Consider the following 17,115-nt stretch of genomic DNA (forward strand, 5'->3'; position numbering starts at 1 on the left):
GAATGCTAAGTACATTAGGAGAATATTGCATTTGCAGAGACTTATCAAAGCATGGCTGGGATCATGATTTATGATCATGAGCGGCGACTTTGTTGTACAGAACATCAACATGCCATACTAAACTGGCCGTCAGATATCTCGTGCGAAAATAAGTAAACTTGTGTACAGATTTCAGCCAGATGCAGTTGGCCATTTGATCCTCATTCAGGTCTTGCACGTGTGAAAATTTGCAGAATTCATGGGGAACACGTTCACAGTTTTATTGCACTGACAGATGTGTCATAACACATGCCCACTCAGTGATGAGTAGAGAGTTGCCGAGTCATTGTTCAGATGTCGCAGAAGCATCGCTACGCAGTCCCTGGAGAGCTTGCATGACTCATCCCACCGATTTTGAGAGGGAGACGTCTGAGAGTGCAAGTTCTCGACAAACTTCACCAGTGCTTTCAATAACCTGAAGAAAAAAAAAAGGTCAGTATAATATCACTGACGCGACTCACAGCAGGACTGTGCAAAGATTTGAAATTTTGAATAGGAATAGAATAGTGCCTACTAATACTTGATTCGCATTCAATTCGAGTATCGAAGGGCTTTAAAGAAGTTATTTTAGCCTTGAGGGAGACAGAACGATGGGTGCGAGGAGTGTTCTGGAATGACTCTGCTGAACGTCAGATGCAGTTGTTGCATAGAGGCACCAGTCTTTGAGAGAGAGCACACAGGGTAGACAACTTCTCAATCACTTTCAGTTGTTAAGTAAGCATGGCTCGCTTTTAGGCGGTTTACATATGAATTTTTTCCAATTTATTATTTAGCCAGTTTCACCCTGTATGCATCCCTTTAACACAATGTACGGTGGCATTCTATCAAATTTCCCTCCTTCAGTGAACTCAACACTGTACATGCATCTAGTAACATGCTGTTCCCTTCTTTCATTACTGACATTGCCATGGTGCCCCTGATAATTCAAAGCATTTGTTCATTTAGAAGCTCCTGAGTTAGTTACACAGACGTCTAATCGTGAATGTTATTTAGGTGTATGTCCCAATGTAAATAAGTCCAATTTCTTTCGTTTCTTTTTACAAACCAGACTCTCTGTGTATGTTATATTTCACATTGCTTTAGCAATGAGAAAACATTCAACACTCGAGGGTCGTTTTCTCGTATATTCGTATTCAATTTGAAAGTTTTGCTGTTCAAATACCCCTGCTCATTAGTAGGGGCGAGCAAATATTAAACATATGAATACAAATCGTATACTAGTTCTTGTCTTTCAATTCACATTCGATCCTTGAACTTCATGTTATAAATATTTCAAAATTAGGGTGTAGCTGCATATACAAAATATGAATGACTGCTGAAGGCAACAGAGAGATGGCACTTTACAAGGTCATTTAATATGTTCACTGTAACTACAACTCAGCATGAAATACTTGATCGTTCCTGCAATGACTGCTCTGAATTACTAAGTTTCAGGAGGTGTAGCAGTTGTACAGAGGTACCAGTTCCTGAGCTAATGCATGGATCAGTGCATCAATATTGAGCGATATCTTGATGTCGTCTTATCAAGGATGCTCCTTTTTGCCTGCAGATATGCTGCTTCAGCTTATGCAAAGCATTGCTCCGTTACCATAGTGGCTATCACCGTATTTGTGCCATTAAATTGATGCAATTTTTTTCTTTTTTTCTCTGACACAGGTATATATATATATGGTGTTCAGTGACATTTTAATGAAATTTAAGACGACAGAAAGCTGAGCTAGTTGGTAAGGATTCATAATGCAAAAAAGTGTAAGGCGTGCAGACACGGACGCAAGAGTTGTCCACTTCTCTTCCCTTGCGTCCATGTCTGCACGCCTTACCCATTTTAATGAAATGTTTGTATTTTATTTAATCACAAAATTTGCCTACTTGAACAACCCTACTCATTAGTCAACATGCCATGCAATACACTACCTGATAGGTTATCACAGTAGTGTAAGATATCTGTATGTGGGGGAACAAAAAAAAAAAAAAAACTCTTCGCTCACCTATCTGACCTTCTCACTAGAAAGAATTATGCACTGCACTCCCTTGCCAACATTCCGTTTCCACGTCACGTGATCATGCGCTGGTCACGTGACCTACTTGCATGCAGTGCTGGTCACACGATTCTTTCTTTACTGCTACTATCGCCATTATAACTTATTGAGCTTAATTAGATCGTTCCAGTTTCATAAGTCGATTTTCAATGACCACATCAGCTAATAAGGAGATTCAACTACATCTGTGTGAAGCATTGGCTTAAAATTGTTTGCATATCTACAGCGACAATTGTAAAGTAATTGTAAGGTTAGTGCAGTGACGTCACTGCACTAACCGTTTAACACTGACATGCCGAGGATGACGAGGCTGCCTTTGACGAAGATAGGTCCTCCTATCGAAACGTTGGCCAGCCTTTCTGAGGCACCTGATCCCTGTTTACAAACTTTATACCACAGTGTGCTACTCCATCTGTCAGCCCCTTTCTTGATTTTCCCTCTTTTGTAGTAATTCATGAGTGAGTTCTAACACAAACCAGATGCAGTGAAGAAACCATGTAACCTCTTAGCAAGCTTTTGCACACCTAAGCTTATGCTAAACATGGGCACTTCACAACACTTACACGCTTCTGAAGAAAAGCTAATTGGGTCATTAGGTGCTGCCATGTTCAGTACTAAAATGTGGCAGGCATGTATTCATTGTTTTGACAGAAGGTACTAGGACCAGCCATCTGAGGTTCCTGCTCCTAACTATGCAGTCTGAAAAGCAGCTACCTGGCACACCATGAAACATTCTATAGAGCCTTTCATGGTGACCAGGGGTACTTGTACCTGGCCACCGAACCTGCAACAAAACTTCAGTTTGGTAAATTGGTAATAAATCAATACTAGTGAGACAATCTTGTTAATGACGCAAGGCTGGTAACTGCCTAAATCTTTGTTTGATTAGCAGCTTTTAAATAGTGCCCAGCCATACGACCTGGTGGATAGTGGATAAGATGCAAGTCTCAGCATGTCCAAATTTTTTTCAGCGCACTGTGAACAGTGCCTTATCTCTGAGGCCATGCGAGGAGCCGTGCGTTTGAGTCATGTGTCACTAGTGGCAAGCGGTAATAGTGTAGCTTCATTTTTCTTTCCAGTTTCATTATTAAAGCGTCTACTTTCGTGACCCTTTCATGACGCAACTACCCAGCACGAAGGCAGTGCTTTACCTACATTATCTGAAACTCGGCTTCTTACACAGCCCAAAATTTAGTTTCAGTTGGCCTTTAAACATGGCGACTGATCAACACAGATGACAGTACAAGAGATATAGAAACAGGAAAGATACATTGTTTGTATATCTCTTGTCCCATCACCTGCACTGTTTTTCCTGTTGAACACAAACCCACTTACGCAGCTTGCAGCACTCCGGCCTACCTTAGAAGCTTGTCAAATTGCAACTCGTCGAGCAACTCAGTGTCGTTGACTCGTCTAATGCAGCAGAAGATTATCCAGAAAGTTAACGAAATCCCATCGTACAGCACAGGCACACTGGAAAAAGAAATACCATGTTAATAAGCATATTCATACAGCTTCTGACTATCCCACAAACAACCTATTAGTCATAATGACTGCATTTCAACTATGATACAAACTTAAAGCCCTACCCATTGATATCGTGGAGCTTTAAGCTAGTAGGCTGGCAGTGCTCTGGTATAACAGCCATTAATAATGACACTGCACTAATACAATGAATAACGAGGCTCACTAGCCCAGAAAAACAAAAAGAAAGGCTATAAATGCATGCAGAGATTTTAAAAAATTGGACGGCAACATCTTTACAGTGGACATAAATAGGTTGATGACGACACTGGTGACGACAGCAACCTCTTCACTGCACCTTTCCAAGAGCCTCCTGAAGTTCTCTCGCCGACGTGACCTCAACCCTCGCAAGTTCCAGTTCTCCGCCCTCGAAGTCAGTGTGTCATTCAGCTGGTCCAGGGTGATGCAGGCCTCATCACACATCCGTCTCAACAATGTCACAACCATAAGCTCTTTCCTGGGCCTGAACACAGTTGCAGGAGCGCTGGTCACCACGGACGTTCTCAGGAGCTTCAGATCTGCAAGGAGACTAAGACAAAGCACTCCTCATATTGCCAGTGTTTGCAGCAACACTGAAACACAATAATCCAGGCTGCCTTCAAACTACAGTGCAATGCACACAAAACCACTCATCATACTGCAGATGACAACACGTTGCTGGTAGTTACTAGGCGCATTAGCATAATCAACTTCTGTTCTGGCTCTATGCAACATATAGCGTTGAACTGACAACAGCAATCCCACATATAGCAATCTATCATGTAATGGACCAGCATTGAGTAACACGTGAACTTCAGTTAGACAACGGCAATCATGGATTAACAGGATAGTGATAGAACAACTACTTCTTGAGGAATTAACATGTTGATTATACTGACCCAATCACTTCATGCACATAATAAAATTCTGGAACCCACCAACTAAAATGCTCTCGGGATTTCAGGAGTGGTCAGATGCACAGAATGGCTCCTTCAACTTCCACTAAGTGCAACATTAATAAGAATACTATAAGCATATTCCATCCAGAATCGCGCAACCTTTAAGTCTACGAGGCAAGGAAGGGGGGAGGGAGGGGGCAGCCTAGCATTCAAGCATGACCGATTTAGTAATTTACTTGCCATAAAAGAAGTGACAATGTTTAGAAGTACTGGGCACTTAAATTGGCATCAGTTTGCTATGTAACTGGAGCAGTACTTCACAATAATCTATTTGATTTTCTATTCTTTTTATGCCTTCATCATTGGCTCAAATGCCACAGCACCATTGTTATTGCTGAGATCAACCATTTGGTATGAAACAAAAGAAGAATGGAAAATGAAATGAAATAGATGTCCTGTCCTCTATCAATGCATTTCTGCATTGTGCAGTCAGCTCAACATGCCCCTCATGGCTGCACTTACTGACAAAAAAAGAAGCCAAGAGAAGCTAAGTTAGGTGAACGTCAATCTGCAGAATCCTTCAAAAAACTGGTAGTTTAGCCTGAAGGCCATGCAATGAAAGTCATAGCAAGGCTTGGTGTTGCGCTGAAGCCGTCTCAGAATGTTGGTGCAATAAGAACACCCCCAGTGATGTTGCAGGTGTTGCACCTCGATGGTGCTGGAGATGGAAGGATGGTGCATGAAATGAGACCGAAGCAACACCATCGGCATCTGTCACCGCCCAAAGAAAGGATTAGACAGATTTAGCTTGACATTAACTGTCAGTTCCGCTCACGCCAGTGCATGCAGCATGGTGTGGTATGCACAGAGCTGCTCAGCAAGAATACCGATGTGGGTGCACCCAATGCTCATGCCAGCCGTGGAATCCGGATTGCTGCCCTGACATCGGCAGAGTCGATTTGATGATTGAGCCGTCCACGCACGCGGCCAAGCATGCGCGCCGATACTGTGACAGCACGACGACAGCAGTGCCAAAGGCAATGACATGCATGCGCCTCGAGCGTCTGTATAATTGCTGTCGCAATAAAGCTCGGTGATTTTGTCGGAATTTCTCCGAAATTTTACAGACCACACACACTTGGTGCACAGCAATGAGCTCTGCCGGCAACATGATGCCAGTAGACATCATCAATACATCATTGTGCATAGAGTCACGGTAAAAAATGTCAAAGTATTGCATTTGTATTTAACTAGCAGCCGCCACCAGTGCTGCGGTTAATGGGTCATGCATGTCACGCGAACTCTCACTGCTTTGAAGTGTTTTCGGTGTGTGCCTATTGAACACATGGTGTGGGCAGACTTTTAGCAGCACTTTGTCACTTTATTCAATGCGTGCTAACACAGATGCCAGAAATTACCCCAGCATCATAACTGATTGCTGCACTTTCAGGTGTAGCCACCAAACAGAGTCTGGAAAGGCATTTTTTTTTAACCTTCTGTGTGGGAAGGACGACCACTAACAATGTTCTGTGTGGCTGCCTAGAGTTGGTTGCAAAAACTTAATGCTTTCCAACTTGTGCAAGGTGTGTTGGTAAATAGCTTTCTTTGCCTCTTTCACCCGTTTTTGTGAGTGGTGGCTGTCGAACTTGTGATAAGAAGGCACCAAAGCAAAGGGTGCAAGCTCTCGTGCAAATGAGTTGAAATGGAAGGGTGAGAAGAAGGGAAAGGGGTTGCGGTGGTGGACTGCCCCTTGTTCATGCATTCGGTCGCTTGTTTGGGCAATTCGCTAACACTGTCAAACATCATCGATGCTTTCTGTACAATTATGTACAAACTTACGCATAGTTTGCTGGAACATTTCTCTCATGCAAGTGGACTTTTTTCATGCAATCGGTGAAGTGAATGACCGGTGAACAACGGTGAATGCTGCATACCTTTGCGGTACTCTGACATTTTTTCCAGTGACTCTTAATTGTGCCCAGCTTGAAGCGCCATTGAGGCAGGTGTCAAGGCTGGTCTAGCACTGCCGGTTTTGTTGATTGATCGCTTTAACTGATCACACACTACAAAATCCATGCTACTAGAAATTGCACTATTAAACTTGTGCACAAGTTTCTAGTACTACACGTTTCTTAACACTACTGCCCAATATGCCGTAGACTATATTGGTATCTTTCATAGCCCTGGTGGAAATTAAACTAAGACTGGCCCATCTGATCACTGAGCAGGAAGACTGCATTTGGAGTGATGGCAGCCTGTTGAAGCTGGACACTAGAATACAAGAAGGCACAACTAAAAAGTCGATATGTATAAAGCCCAATGCTTCTGTATAGACTCTGACGACAGATGCTAGTTGCATTCGCACGAATTGGGTCTTTCTTGTTTGGTAGTCTACAGTGCCAATACTGCCCAGCAGGCATTGCCTGCAGCCATAAAAATAGCCAAAGATAAGATGATTCCAAGAACACTACTAAACCATAAGGCAACTCGCAACTAGTGTTCAAAGAGGCAGTCAACGGGAACTAAGCATTACTCAAAGAAGGTAGGCCTGAACCCATATGAGTGTAGCAAGCAGAGTAAGCAGACCTTGAATTCCAGCTTCTTGGCAGTTCTACATTCCACTTCTCGCCCAGCAAACGGATGCAGGTATCCATCTCGCCAATCTTCTGGCTCACTGTTGTGCCTTCACCAATTACTCGGTTTGTGCAAAGGCGATGCAACTTGGGGATGGCCTCTTGTACCTGTACATTACAAATTTGAAATTTCAACACACCCGCTACGCGTGCAGGCGATATGCATGGCTGAGGTTCTGCAGTGCACTTTTCTATCGGGGAGACATTGTGCGATCCCAGGAGCAAATTTGACCACAGACATCCCTCCTTTATCACTTCCCTTTCACTAATAATTCGACTGATTTCAATGCAAATTTATGGATAAAACATATATCAAAACAAATACACACAGTATTCTACAGGAAGGGGTCCCAAAACAGAAAGTGTGAGACCTCCTAAGCATGAGTATTGATAAGCACAATATATATTGCAGGTCTTTCTAAACTATGCGGAATTTAGAAAAATCTCCTACAGCACATAGCATTATCTATAATTTTTGAGCTAGATTGCTGAAAGAAGTGGACATTACTTGCATGAGAAATTAATAATCAAGATCAATTAACACAATTAACTAAATAACATGTTAATTAGTTACTCTATGGTACATATTTCAATTTATGAATTGTGGCTGGTGAGCTTGCAAGATGTACGTGCTTGGAATGAATATTCAGGATGACGCCAGTTTCGATATATTCATTCCAAAAGCGTGCAACAAAATATGTTTCAGTTGCTTACAAAGGAAAGGTAGAGCGGCTGCCCTGTAAAAGCGGTGGTCCTGGGTTCGAGCCCTGAACCAGGACGAATTTTTCTTTAACTGCAAGGCTTTTCTTTCGAGGAACCCATATGGGCTTCCTTTGAAGCAATTGCTATGAATGGGTGGATATCTGTTTTTCACCTAATTAATTAGGCTAAGAATGCTCTCGCATTGAAAAATAAAGAAGGGAATACCTTTCTCCACAGAAGCTGAGTAGGGTGAAAGTGTGCCCGATAGCTGTTTGACACTTTCCTTAATACTGCGGCATAGCCATTCTGAAAGGAAGAGAAGCAGATCCATTGATGGCTTGCACTCTGCGCCACAAAGAATTGTTCACCCTTAGGGGAAGTGCCTTGCTAGTGTTCAAATCGTACGTTTTCACTCAAGTTTAAAATCAAGATAGCATTCTTTGGTTGACATCATACAATAAACTGATTGATTAATTGATTTGATTGATTGAGTGATCGGGTTTAATACTCTAAAGCAATACTGTGGCTACAACAGCTGCCATAGTGGAAGGCTCCGGATTAATTTTGACCACCTTGGTTTCCTTAACGTGCACATAAATCTAAGTACACGTATAAGCCTTTTTGCATTTCGTCCCCATTGAAATATGGCAATTCCAGCAAGAAATCCAGCTCTAAACCTCGTGTCGCATAAAACGACGGTTCTTCATTATTCTTGGGACAAAGCAGCCAGGAAAAGATACCAAGTTCTTCACTGAGAGATGTGGACAAAAAAGAAAATGCAATCTTGTTGCAAAATTTCAGTGCAAATGAACCAGTAGTATGCACTCAACCTTGATGTGAAAATACTCTTTGAATGAAAATACAAGCCACCATATAAGGAACTATTGGTTCCTAATGCAAGCCACGCTTTATGACTTCAGCGCAAGTCATGAGGTTTATAAGAAAGTGTCAGGCACCACTATCATGTAGGGAAATGGTCAATATCTATGGGCTTGCCACATACTAACTTCTACCTATTACAACTAGAATGCATGGAGTCAGCATTACATCCAATCGCGTAACCCGCTTTCATATTTTTGGCTCCTATCACGTGAAGCACTAATCTTAATCCAACAGCACTTAAGGGCTAGAAAACTAGGTTCACTCTGTTACAATGTTGTATCACCTTCGTGCCAATGTCCCATATGCACTCTTTGTCACCAGATAGGTGGGTGTCATCAAGCAGTGAGCCTCTAGCCTACCCCATGAAGTGGCGATGCATGCTGCATATGCAATGTTGCATGTAATTAAAGGTGAGACTCAGTGAAAATCACTTCGTCTGCCTTTCTGTCACACTGTTGTCCTCATCCTGCCACCTCTTCATCCTCAGCTTACCATATGATGATGATAATGTCATGGGCGAAGAAAAACAAAACTGCCTACCAGTGTTACTGCAGACAGGAGCGAGCTCATGTCTCTGTACAGCCGTACAGAGTGGTCCACTGCTGAAGGGAACACTTCAATGCAGAGCCATGCCTGGATTTTCCTCTCTTGCAAGAGCATGATCACCTAGGTTTTTCAGCAGATAACTCCTGGTTGGTAGCTTTGACTCCTTTCGACACACCTGTGCAGCGCACTGACATTGCTTCAGCAGCCACTTGCAGTTAGGGTGCCAGCAATGTGAGAGGCGCACAATTAAGTGTTCCCTTTAACAGTGGACCACACTGTACGAGCTCAATGTACGAGGGGTGTTTGTAAAGTTTTGTTGTCAGTAGCATAAACTTAGAACAAATGTACACAAGAGGTCTCAAAATGAGTGCACGTCTCTGTAGCTTTAGCGGGATATAATTGTAATTTTGTCCTATACAGCACCAGCCAACACCACAAGGCCATCAAAATAAAAATCGCAGCTTCTATAGAGAAAGTTGGTTGAAGCACAAGCAGAAATCTCTTTTCTGCATTTCAAGAAACAATGCTAAAGAGATTCATGTCGAACTGGATCGTGTAGTCACGGTGACCGTGCACCTTCCGCATCACATTTAAGCATTCATTAAGTGCCTGTACCTGCAGTGTTTATCTTAAGTGTGGTTACATGCCACGTCTTTATTTTCCCTTTCTCATTTTTTGTGCGTGTGCTTCTTGCCTTGCTTTGCTGTCATATGCTGTTAGAGGGCTGAGAGATATTCGAGCCGTCTCTTAGCAGCTTTATTCTCAACCACCTCCATGTGTGCTGTTTATTGTTTCCACATGGGAGAAATAAGAGAAAAACAAACAACAAAGAAAGGAAGAAAATTGTAGTCCACATTGTTGAAGCACACTGAGGAATCCAGGTATGATGTGACCTCCTAGTGAACATCACTGACGTCAACATACCTCACCAAGAGCAACTGAGAAAGAAAGTTTCCAGACAGATTAGCCCACTTGCCTCAGTATTCGCAATCTCGAGTGGCTCAATACTGCATGTAATTGCTGTCAGGTGCAAGAGGTGAAGCACGAGACCTTCGCTGACTGTCCTCAGGTCCACTTCGCCGTGGGAAACCTTGTCCCGCAACCTTGGTCCTTCGAGGTATGAAAATATGTCAAGGAACATCTCCTGTGCAGGAATGCAGTCACCTCGTGTTAATTTAGGTGTATTCCAGGCAGCACTGCCTGCAGTAAACATCTGCAGTGATGCCATTAACATGCACATTGATATTAGTCTGAAGTTGAGCTTCATATACAGTTAGAATGTTCGATGTGAAGGCTCAGTCTGTGCCTTTATGAAACGGAACATTTGACCTGCGTTCAAACAGCGATTCTTGTAAGCAGGTAAGTCGGAAACTTCACTCAATGCTATTTTCTATACTCTTTTTGTGTTGAAAAATCCTAGTCATGGAATTTTCCTTTTTATTCCCTTCATTATGAGAACAAGAGAAAATCACCATCTCTAGATGACAAAATCTCAGATCTGGCATGGCTTTTTCCATTGGCACAATGTGTGCTTTAGTATGATGCTGTACTGAGCACAATACAAAAGAGTGCAGTGTGACAAGACCAGTGTGTGAGTCAGACAAAACCTCAGTGTGCATGCAAAAGCATGAACGCATGAAAACGTTCAGTTGCTTGCTTCCTCCATGCTGCCTTGCATACTCATTGCATCATTGTTGTGTTGCTCAAGTGTCCTTTGTAATATTTGTCAAACTTGAGGAACAAGGAGGATTTTCAGCGTTAACAAATAATCTTTTTGTTCAGTGGATGCCATTTAGTATACTACTGCTTACACAAGAACTAGAAATTACAAGAATTTCTTTTTTACTCAAGTTAGGGAATGTTATCACGGCCTTTCTTGGAGAATACACCTAGCAGATACCATATTGCAACAACTGGAGAAAAGCTGGAAGATCCCAAAATTTTCAGTGGCTCAGGTACATTCAGTTGAGGACCCATGTAACAAGAAAGCAAAACTTAATTAAGCAAACACACACACAAGCTTACAAAGTGAGGGTCTCCAAGGGCAACCCTGACAGCATTTGGCAAGCCGGACTCCATATCCTTTGCAAGAACCTGAACAGCAAAGGTGCGGTACATGTATACACCCCTCCTTATTTTCACATTGTTCCATAAACAAACAATGACGAAAAGGAAATGTAAAACTGCCTCATCATCCAACTGATGAGCACCTGTTATCAGATAAAGAGCTACAGCATTTCCAGTCCTAATGGAGGTGTACAATAAACACTGTGGCAGTAAAAATTTACACACTTGTACATACTCTACACAAAAAGCATTCCTTACTTGCTGTGAGAAAAAAAATACAAAATTAAACATCGAATGCTAGTTTGTGGCAAATCTCGAGGAAGAGTCTGGAGTAGGTCTCAATATTCCCATGAAAAGGACATACAGTGAGCTCTTGATAGCTTCAATTCCACCATTATGTACATCATATGCGTTACAGTCATCGATTAGATACCTACACAATCAGTCAATTTTAGACCCTTTCCTTGCTCTATAGCAAGCAAAGTCCCAACATCTTGATCACTGGACCCTCTAATCAGCAATCTTCATATATGTACACAGCATGGTACACAATTAAGGGGAACACCAATTTCGTACGCAAAATTGCACAACTTCAGTCTTTGCATTTTAAAGAAGACTGGTGACTGTTATGCTGCATTAGGCAGACCGAAACAGTGATGAAAGATTAGTGCACATAAATTCTTGTCTAATCTCAGTGCCAGTAATCAGTGCTAGTATTCTAACTAGGTGCTTTCCTTAACCTTTGCTGCTGATGAGTATAGTAGTCACTGCAATTTGTACCAGTACAGTCAATAACAAGCATAGTTGTCATAAAGGCATGTTTTTTGAGATTTATGGGAAGTTTAACACACTTTTTGTCGTATTCTGTAGTATGGAAAGGGTCAACAGTGGACCACACTTACATGTGTTCAGTGAGCAATCAATCTGTGTTGCTAGACAACGCTTCATTTGTGCATGGTTGCAGTGCACATCCAAGTTCTTTTCCAATGTGTAGCCTCAGTAGCAAGTAATACCTCCTTTTTAAGTGCCCCACACACATGAATTAACTAATATGCTGGTCAAGCATGTGAGTATACAAGAAAAGTGTGCCAAGAAACTGTTGTCATAAACAAAAGAAGTGAGTGTACCACATGACGTGGCTAACTGACATAGATCAAAACAGTTCTTACCTCATCCATTGTCGTGTACAATGTTGACATCTAAAAGGATACAAATAAAGAAATCAGTACTTGCAACAAATGAATTGGTGTACAGATAAGTGATTCCTAAAGTCACACTGATTCATTGTTGATGACATATCTGGGTTCCTTGGTGTTGGAATTTTCTTTGCTTCTTCCGAAGCCAGGTATTTAAGTTTTGCTACTAAAGCATTCTGGTGGTACTCAGCCACTTTAGAATGAGGGTCTAAAAGCATTGCCAAGCTTGCTAATTAGCCAAATTTGTAGTTCAAGAATGATTTTAGGCCCTTAGCCAGATTAGTAGCTGATGCAGAGGTTTCCACATGGCTGCTGGTGTTGTTCAAATGTATGAGGCATAACAGTGTGGGTACCTGAGCAGATAGCGTCGGGTAGTTATAGGCATCAACAAGGGCCCCATAACAGTGCCCCCGTCTTACTTTTGATGCTTCACTGCACAAAAAATATCCTTCACCGCATTACATTTTGTATGCCTCGCCGCATAACACAGCTATAATGCGGCGAAGCGGACTTACAGAATTGGCAGTAGCAATTTTTGAGGGTTCGATTATTTCGAACAGTAGAAGTGTCTTTAGAATCGAATCAAATACTAACCGATTCGAATATTCGAACTGTCGAATAACCGCACACCACTAAAAATTAGTTGTGTGCTGAATATGAATGTCAATTAACTAAGCTTTGCAATCTGTTTTTTGCTATCCTTAATAGCCAGCTTGTTGTGGTTTGATGGTGTTTCAAAGTGTTTAGACTTTAATGATTATGAAAGTATGTTCCATAATTATGTAAATTAGGTTAGTTTAGCTTAAATTATGTTATACTATTTGGTTGCCATAAGATGAGTTATGTTAATTGCAGCTTTGCAATAATAAAGTTTAGCAGGAGCATAGCCAGGGAAAGGAGGGCACACAAACGACATGCGACAACACCCATCTCCCCAGCCCCCATTTTTCCAGACAAGTGCACGCCCTCCCCCGCCTCCTTCTCTGAAAGATTTCTTGACTATGCCATTGAATATTGGTTATATTATGGCATCACTAATTATGTTAATTAATTCAGTTTGGGTTAGGTCAAGTTAGGCTCCATTTCTTCAAGCTTCAGCTGAATTATCATGGACCGCATTCGACTGTCGTACATGTATGCATGAGCACACAACGCAATTCTTGCACTCTTTCTCTGTGTGCATAAATAGAAAGTTCTCAACTTGAAAGCAACTGCCCATATTGTCCCTGTAAGTTATTGATTCAAGTCACACAAATGAACAGTTGTGGCATTTCTGGCACGTTAAACATTTGTCAGTTTTGCTAGAAGGGCAAAGCGTTGACAGCGATGGTGAAGTGTAGCTTTGTGAAGTAGCACGCAAGGCAGCACCTGCTGAGCAGAAGGTACATTGCCCTGACAGCAGCCAGGTGTTTCACAATGCTGGTGCGATGAAGAGTGTTGGTTGCAGGCATTGCACCTCGATGGTGCATGAGGTGAAAACGTTAGTGTGACATTTACTGTCTGTTTCGCTCAGACCAATGCATACACACAGCAGCTCAGCAGGGACGCTTGTGTACTTATAGTGTGCATTCACACAATGCTCATGCCAACACAGAAGGCATAACGCTGCCCTGGCTTGGCCACCGATCAGATTGAATGGTGCATTGACGATGGGCCAACTTTGCTTAGTTGTTTTTGCAGCAAAAAGCACTCTGTGTCTCTGGACAACTTCTAACCCTCCGCATGCACGCCACACATACGCCATTGATAAGATATGCAGGACAATGGCAACATTGATGGCATGAATGCGCTGCAATTATATAATTGCTATTGCAATGCCAATAACATTTTAAAACTCACACTAATGAATTCATATGTCAATTTTTTGTTGTGATGTACTTATTTATTATGTTATAACCCCCAGCAGTGATCTACTGTCATTTCTACTGTCTTTTTAATGGCTACTATGATGTAAGAATTAGAAAATATTTAATTTATTTCCAGGTTGTACAAAAACTGAGGGTGGCAAGAGAAAAGCAGTGTCATAGCACTGCTTGTCAAGACTCGCCATACCTTTAGTCGGCATGGTACACGGCCAATTATAAATGATACATTTTTAACAGCAGTGCTGTTTGAGCTGGTGGTTAGGCTGGTGAACGTGCACAGCAAAACCTCGCTGAGTGATGACATCACCGTGCTCACCGGCACCGCTTCACCGTAGCTTCGACCCAGCGCGCCTTACGGACGCCGTGCATACACAGATGCAGATCTAAGCCGTGACATCACCAAAGGGGTATAAAAGCAGCTCCGCTCCGCAGCTGCTTTGACAGAACAGCCGGGTCTCCGACAGGGAGAGATGGGGCGACAGAAGAAGAGCGTCACTCTCAAAGAAGAGGAAGCACGACACGAAAGCTGCCACGCCGCTACTCAAGAACGGATGCGACGACTTTGGTCCAATCCCGAATATCACACCAGTGAAGCCGCGACAAAACATCAGCGAGTTGCAGAAGGTCTGGAGTTATGAGCTTGCGTTACCGAGCAAAAACGTGTGTGCAACCAGATGTGTTGACAAAACGATACAATTCGGGCCTGCGAGTCGTGGAGAACTTTCAGCGGCAAGTTTGGAAATCTATGGGAGGTGCCGATGGATAGTTTGCCCGCGAGTTTCCAAGCAGTGAGTTTGGCCACAGTTGCCAAGTTTACGATAAGCTGGTACTGAAAATAAAACAACATATTGTGCATACTTTAATGACCGAGTGTTCATTGCTCTTTAGGGGGCTGATGATGACACCACACAGAAAACTTGACCAAGTCTGCAAGCATAACCACGCATAAACTTGGCTGAACCAAGAATAAACTAGGTGGGGCTGCCAGCTTCGCTGTTTGCCCAGTCTTCGCATCACTAGTGTAAAGCTGCCCCAAATTTGCTTTTATAAATACATAAGTTGTACATTATTTAGACAAGTTATGTTTCACATAAAAGGGGAAAAAAATCCGCGCATCCCACACACTGTGGGAATTGATGTAAGTGAAGCTTTGCATGCTGTTTGCTTTGATTGGTGATAGTTAGTGGTGATGTTGGTGGCTAATGTGTAATCTCTTCAGCATTTAGTCCATTACTAGAGTGGTTAGTTGATGTTAAACGTTAAATGCCATCTGGTGGTGTTGCAAGAAACCAAGCAGTGTGCGTGAGAAAGACCACAGCAGCAGCGACCGGAAAGTTGGGAGAAGAGGCAAAGAAAGCTTTGTTTTAAAACTTTACATCTTCAACATACACACCAGATTACCCTCGTGTCAGTCAGAGATAGTCCTGTTAGCACATCATCAGTACCCTGCGTAGTACTGATGATACGCAACAGATCATAACTGAAATAGCACATAGCTGTAGCCTTACCTCTGCTGTTAATAGCCGATGGGAGCAGTCATTTACTTTAGTGTAGAGAACCCTCAGCACACATTCCAACTGGGGCAATGCCAATGTTAAGCATTCAGCATACCTAGAACAGATAGATATATAGATGCAATAGAACAGCATAGATGCTTCATTTTCACTTGGCTTGCATATCTTATATTTAAAAAGCACAGCGCTAAACTGATTACAAAATTCCAAAATATCTTGGTGTACCCAGAGGCCAACATTTGAACTGCGCTCAAGCAAAAATCTTTCCGTCAAGAAAAGCAATTATTTGAATCTGCCACACACGGCCATATGTGCAAGAATTGTTATAATTTTTCTGCAGTTCATGGTAAAACATATTGGGGGCTTGAATTCTAAAAGACCTGCTCCCAGCAGCCCCAAGAATTTCATATCATCTTTTAAATGCAAGAAATTTCATTCAAATCAATCCACTGATTCCATAACTCTCTGAATTCTCTAGATTAGAGCATTCCTGTGTGACACTTAAGTGCGAATAGGGAAATCAGAACAGGCATCAAGCAAATGGGGACATTTGTTCAGTTTGCAAAATAGCCTAGCGTAGTGCATTCAAAAACTTAGCATCAAGGGCAGTATCCCACTGAATAGAACATGGGAGATACTCACAAAGCCCTGCTTAGAAGATTCATGCACGCCTGCCAGTAAGCCATTTGTCCTGGAAGGACCAGGGGACTGGACTCCAGTATTGACAAAAAATCGTCCCGACTGAAATCTACATCTGGAGAAAGAGCAAAGAGGAGAGAAAAAAAACATGCATGTAAATGTATACTGCAACAATACTTCAACGCACTAGTATACCTGCAGAGTCATACGTGGCTATATGCCTTATCAACACCATCATTCTAATCATTATCAACACCACCACATTCATCATCAACCTACTTTTATGACCACTGCACGATGAAGGCCCAGCTCTCCCAGCGATCTCCAATTACCTGTCTTGTGCCAACTGATTCCATATCATGCCTGCAAACTTCGTAATTTCATCACACCACCTAGTTCTCTGCCGTCCTCTACTGAGCATCATTTCCCATTGCACTAATTTTGTCATTCTAACAAACCACTGATTATCTGCCCTATGCACTATCTGGCCTGTCCCACTTCATTTCTTCCTCCTAATTTCAGTTTAGGATATCAGCTACACTCATTTCTCCCTAATCCATACTGCCTGCCCTCTTCCTGTTGCTTAATGCT

General features: G+C 42.3%; 1 protein-coding gene across 4 annotated transcripts in view; it reads right to left on the minus strand.

Annotated features, from left to right (window-relative positions):
* Positions 1–243: 243 nt before the first annotated feature.
* Positions 244–17,115, minus strand: part of LOC135912250 (endoplasmic reticulum membrane-associated RNA degradation protein-like) — a 30,309-nt gene continuing 13,437 nt past the window's right edge. For 2 of the 4 annotated variants that reach the window (XM_065444636.2, XM_065444635.2), the window contains exons 7-16: positions 16,528–16,639; positions 15,880–15,982; positions 12,480–12,509; positions 11,269–11,337; positions 10,220–10,387; positions 8,041–8,121; positions 7,067–7,221; positions 3,901–4,131; positions 3,438–3,551; positions 244–454 (exon numbers count right to left, since the gene is read on the minus strand). In XM_065444636.2, the coding sequence (XP_065300708.2) occupies positions 280–454; positions 3,438–3,551; positions 3,901–4,131; positions 7,067–7,221; positions 8,041–8,121; positions 10,220–10,387; positions 11,269–11,337; positions 12,480–12,509; positions 15,880–15,982; positions 16,528–16,639 (1,238 nt within the window). In that variant the 3' untranslated portion in view covers positions 244–279. Of the gene's footprint in view, positions 455–3,413; positions 3,552–3,900; positions 4,132–7,066; positions 7,222–8,040; positions 8,122–10,219; positions 10,388–11,268; positions 11,338–12,479; positions 12,510–15,879; positions 15,983–16,527; positions 16,640–17,115 lie in introns of all 4 variants that reach the window. The other 2 variants (XM_070526961.1, XM_065444640.2) reach the window with 2 other exon arrangements.

Source organism: Dermacentor albipictus, chromosome 10 (assembly GCF_038994185.2).
Source record: "Dermacentor albipictus isolate Rhodes 1998 colony chromosome 10, USDA_Dalb.pri_finalv2, whole genome shotgun sequence".
NCBI classification, from domain to species: domain Eukaryota; kingdom Metazoa; phylum Arthropoda; class Arachnida; order Ixodida; family Ixodidae; genus Dermacentor; species Dermacentor albipictus.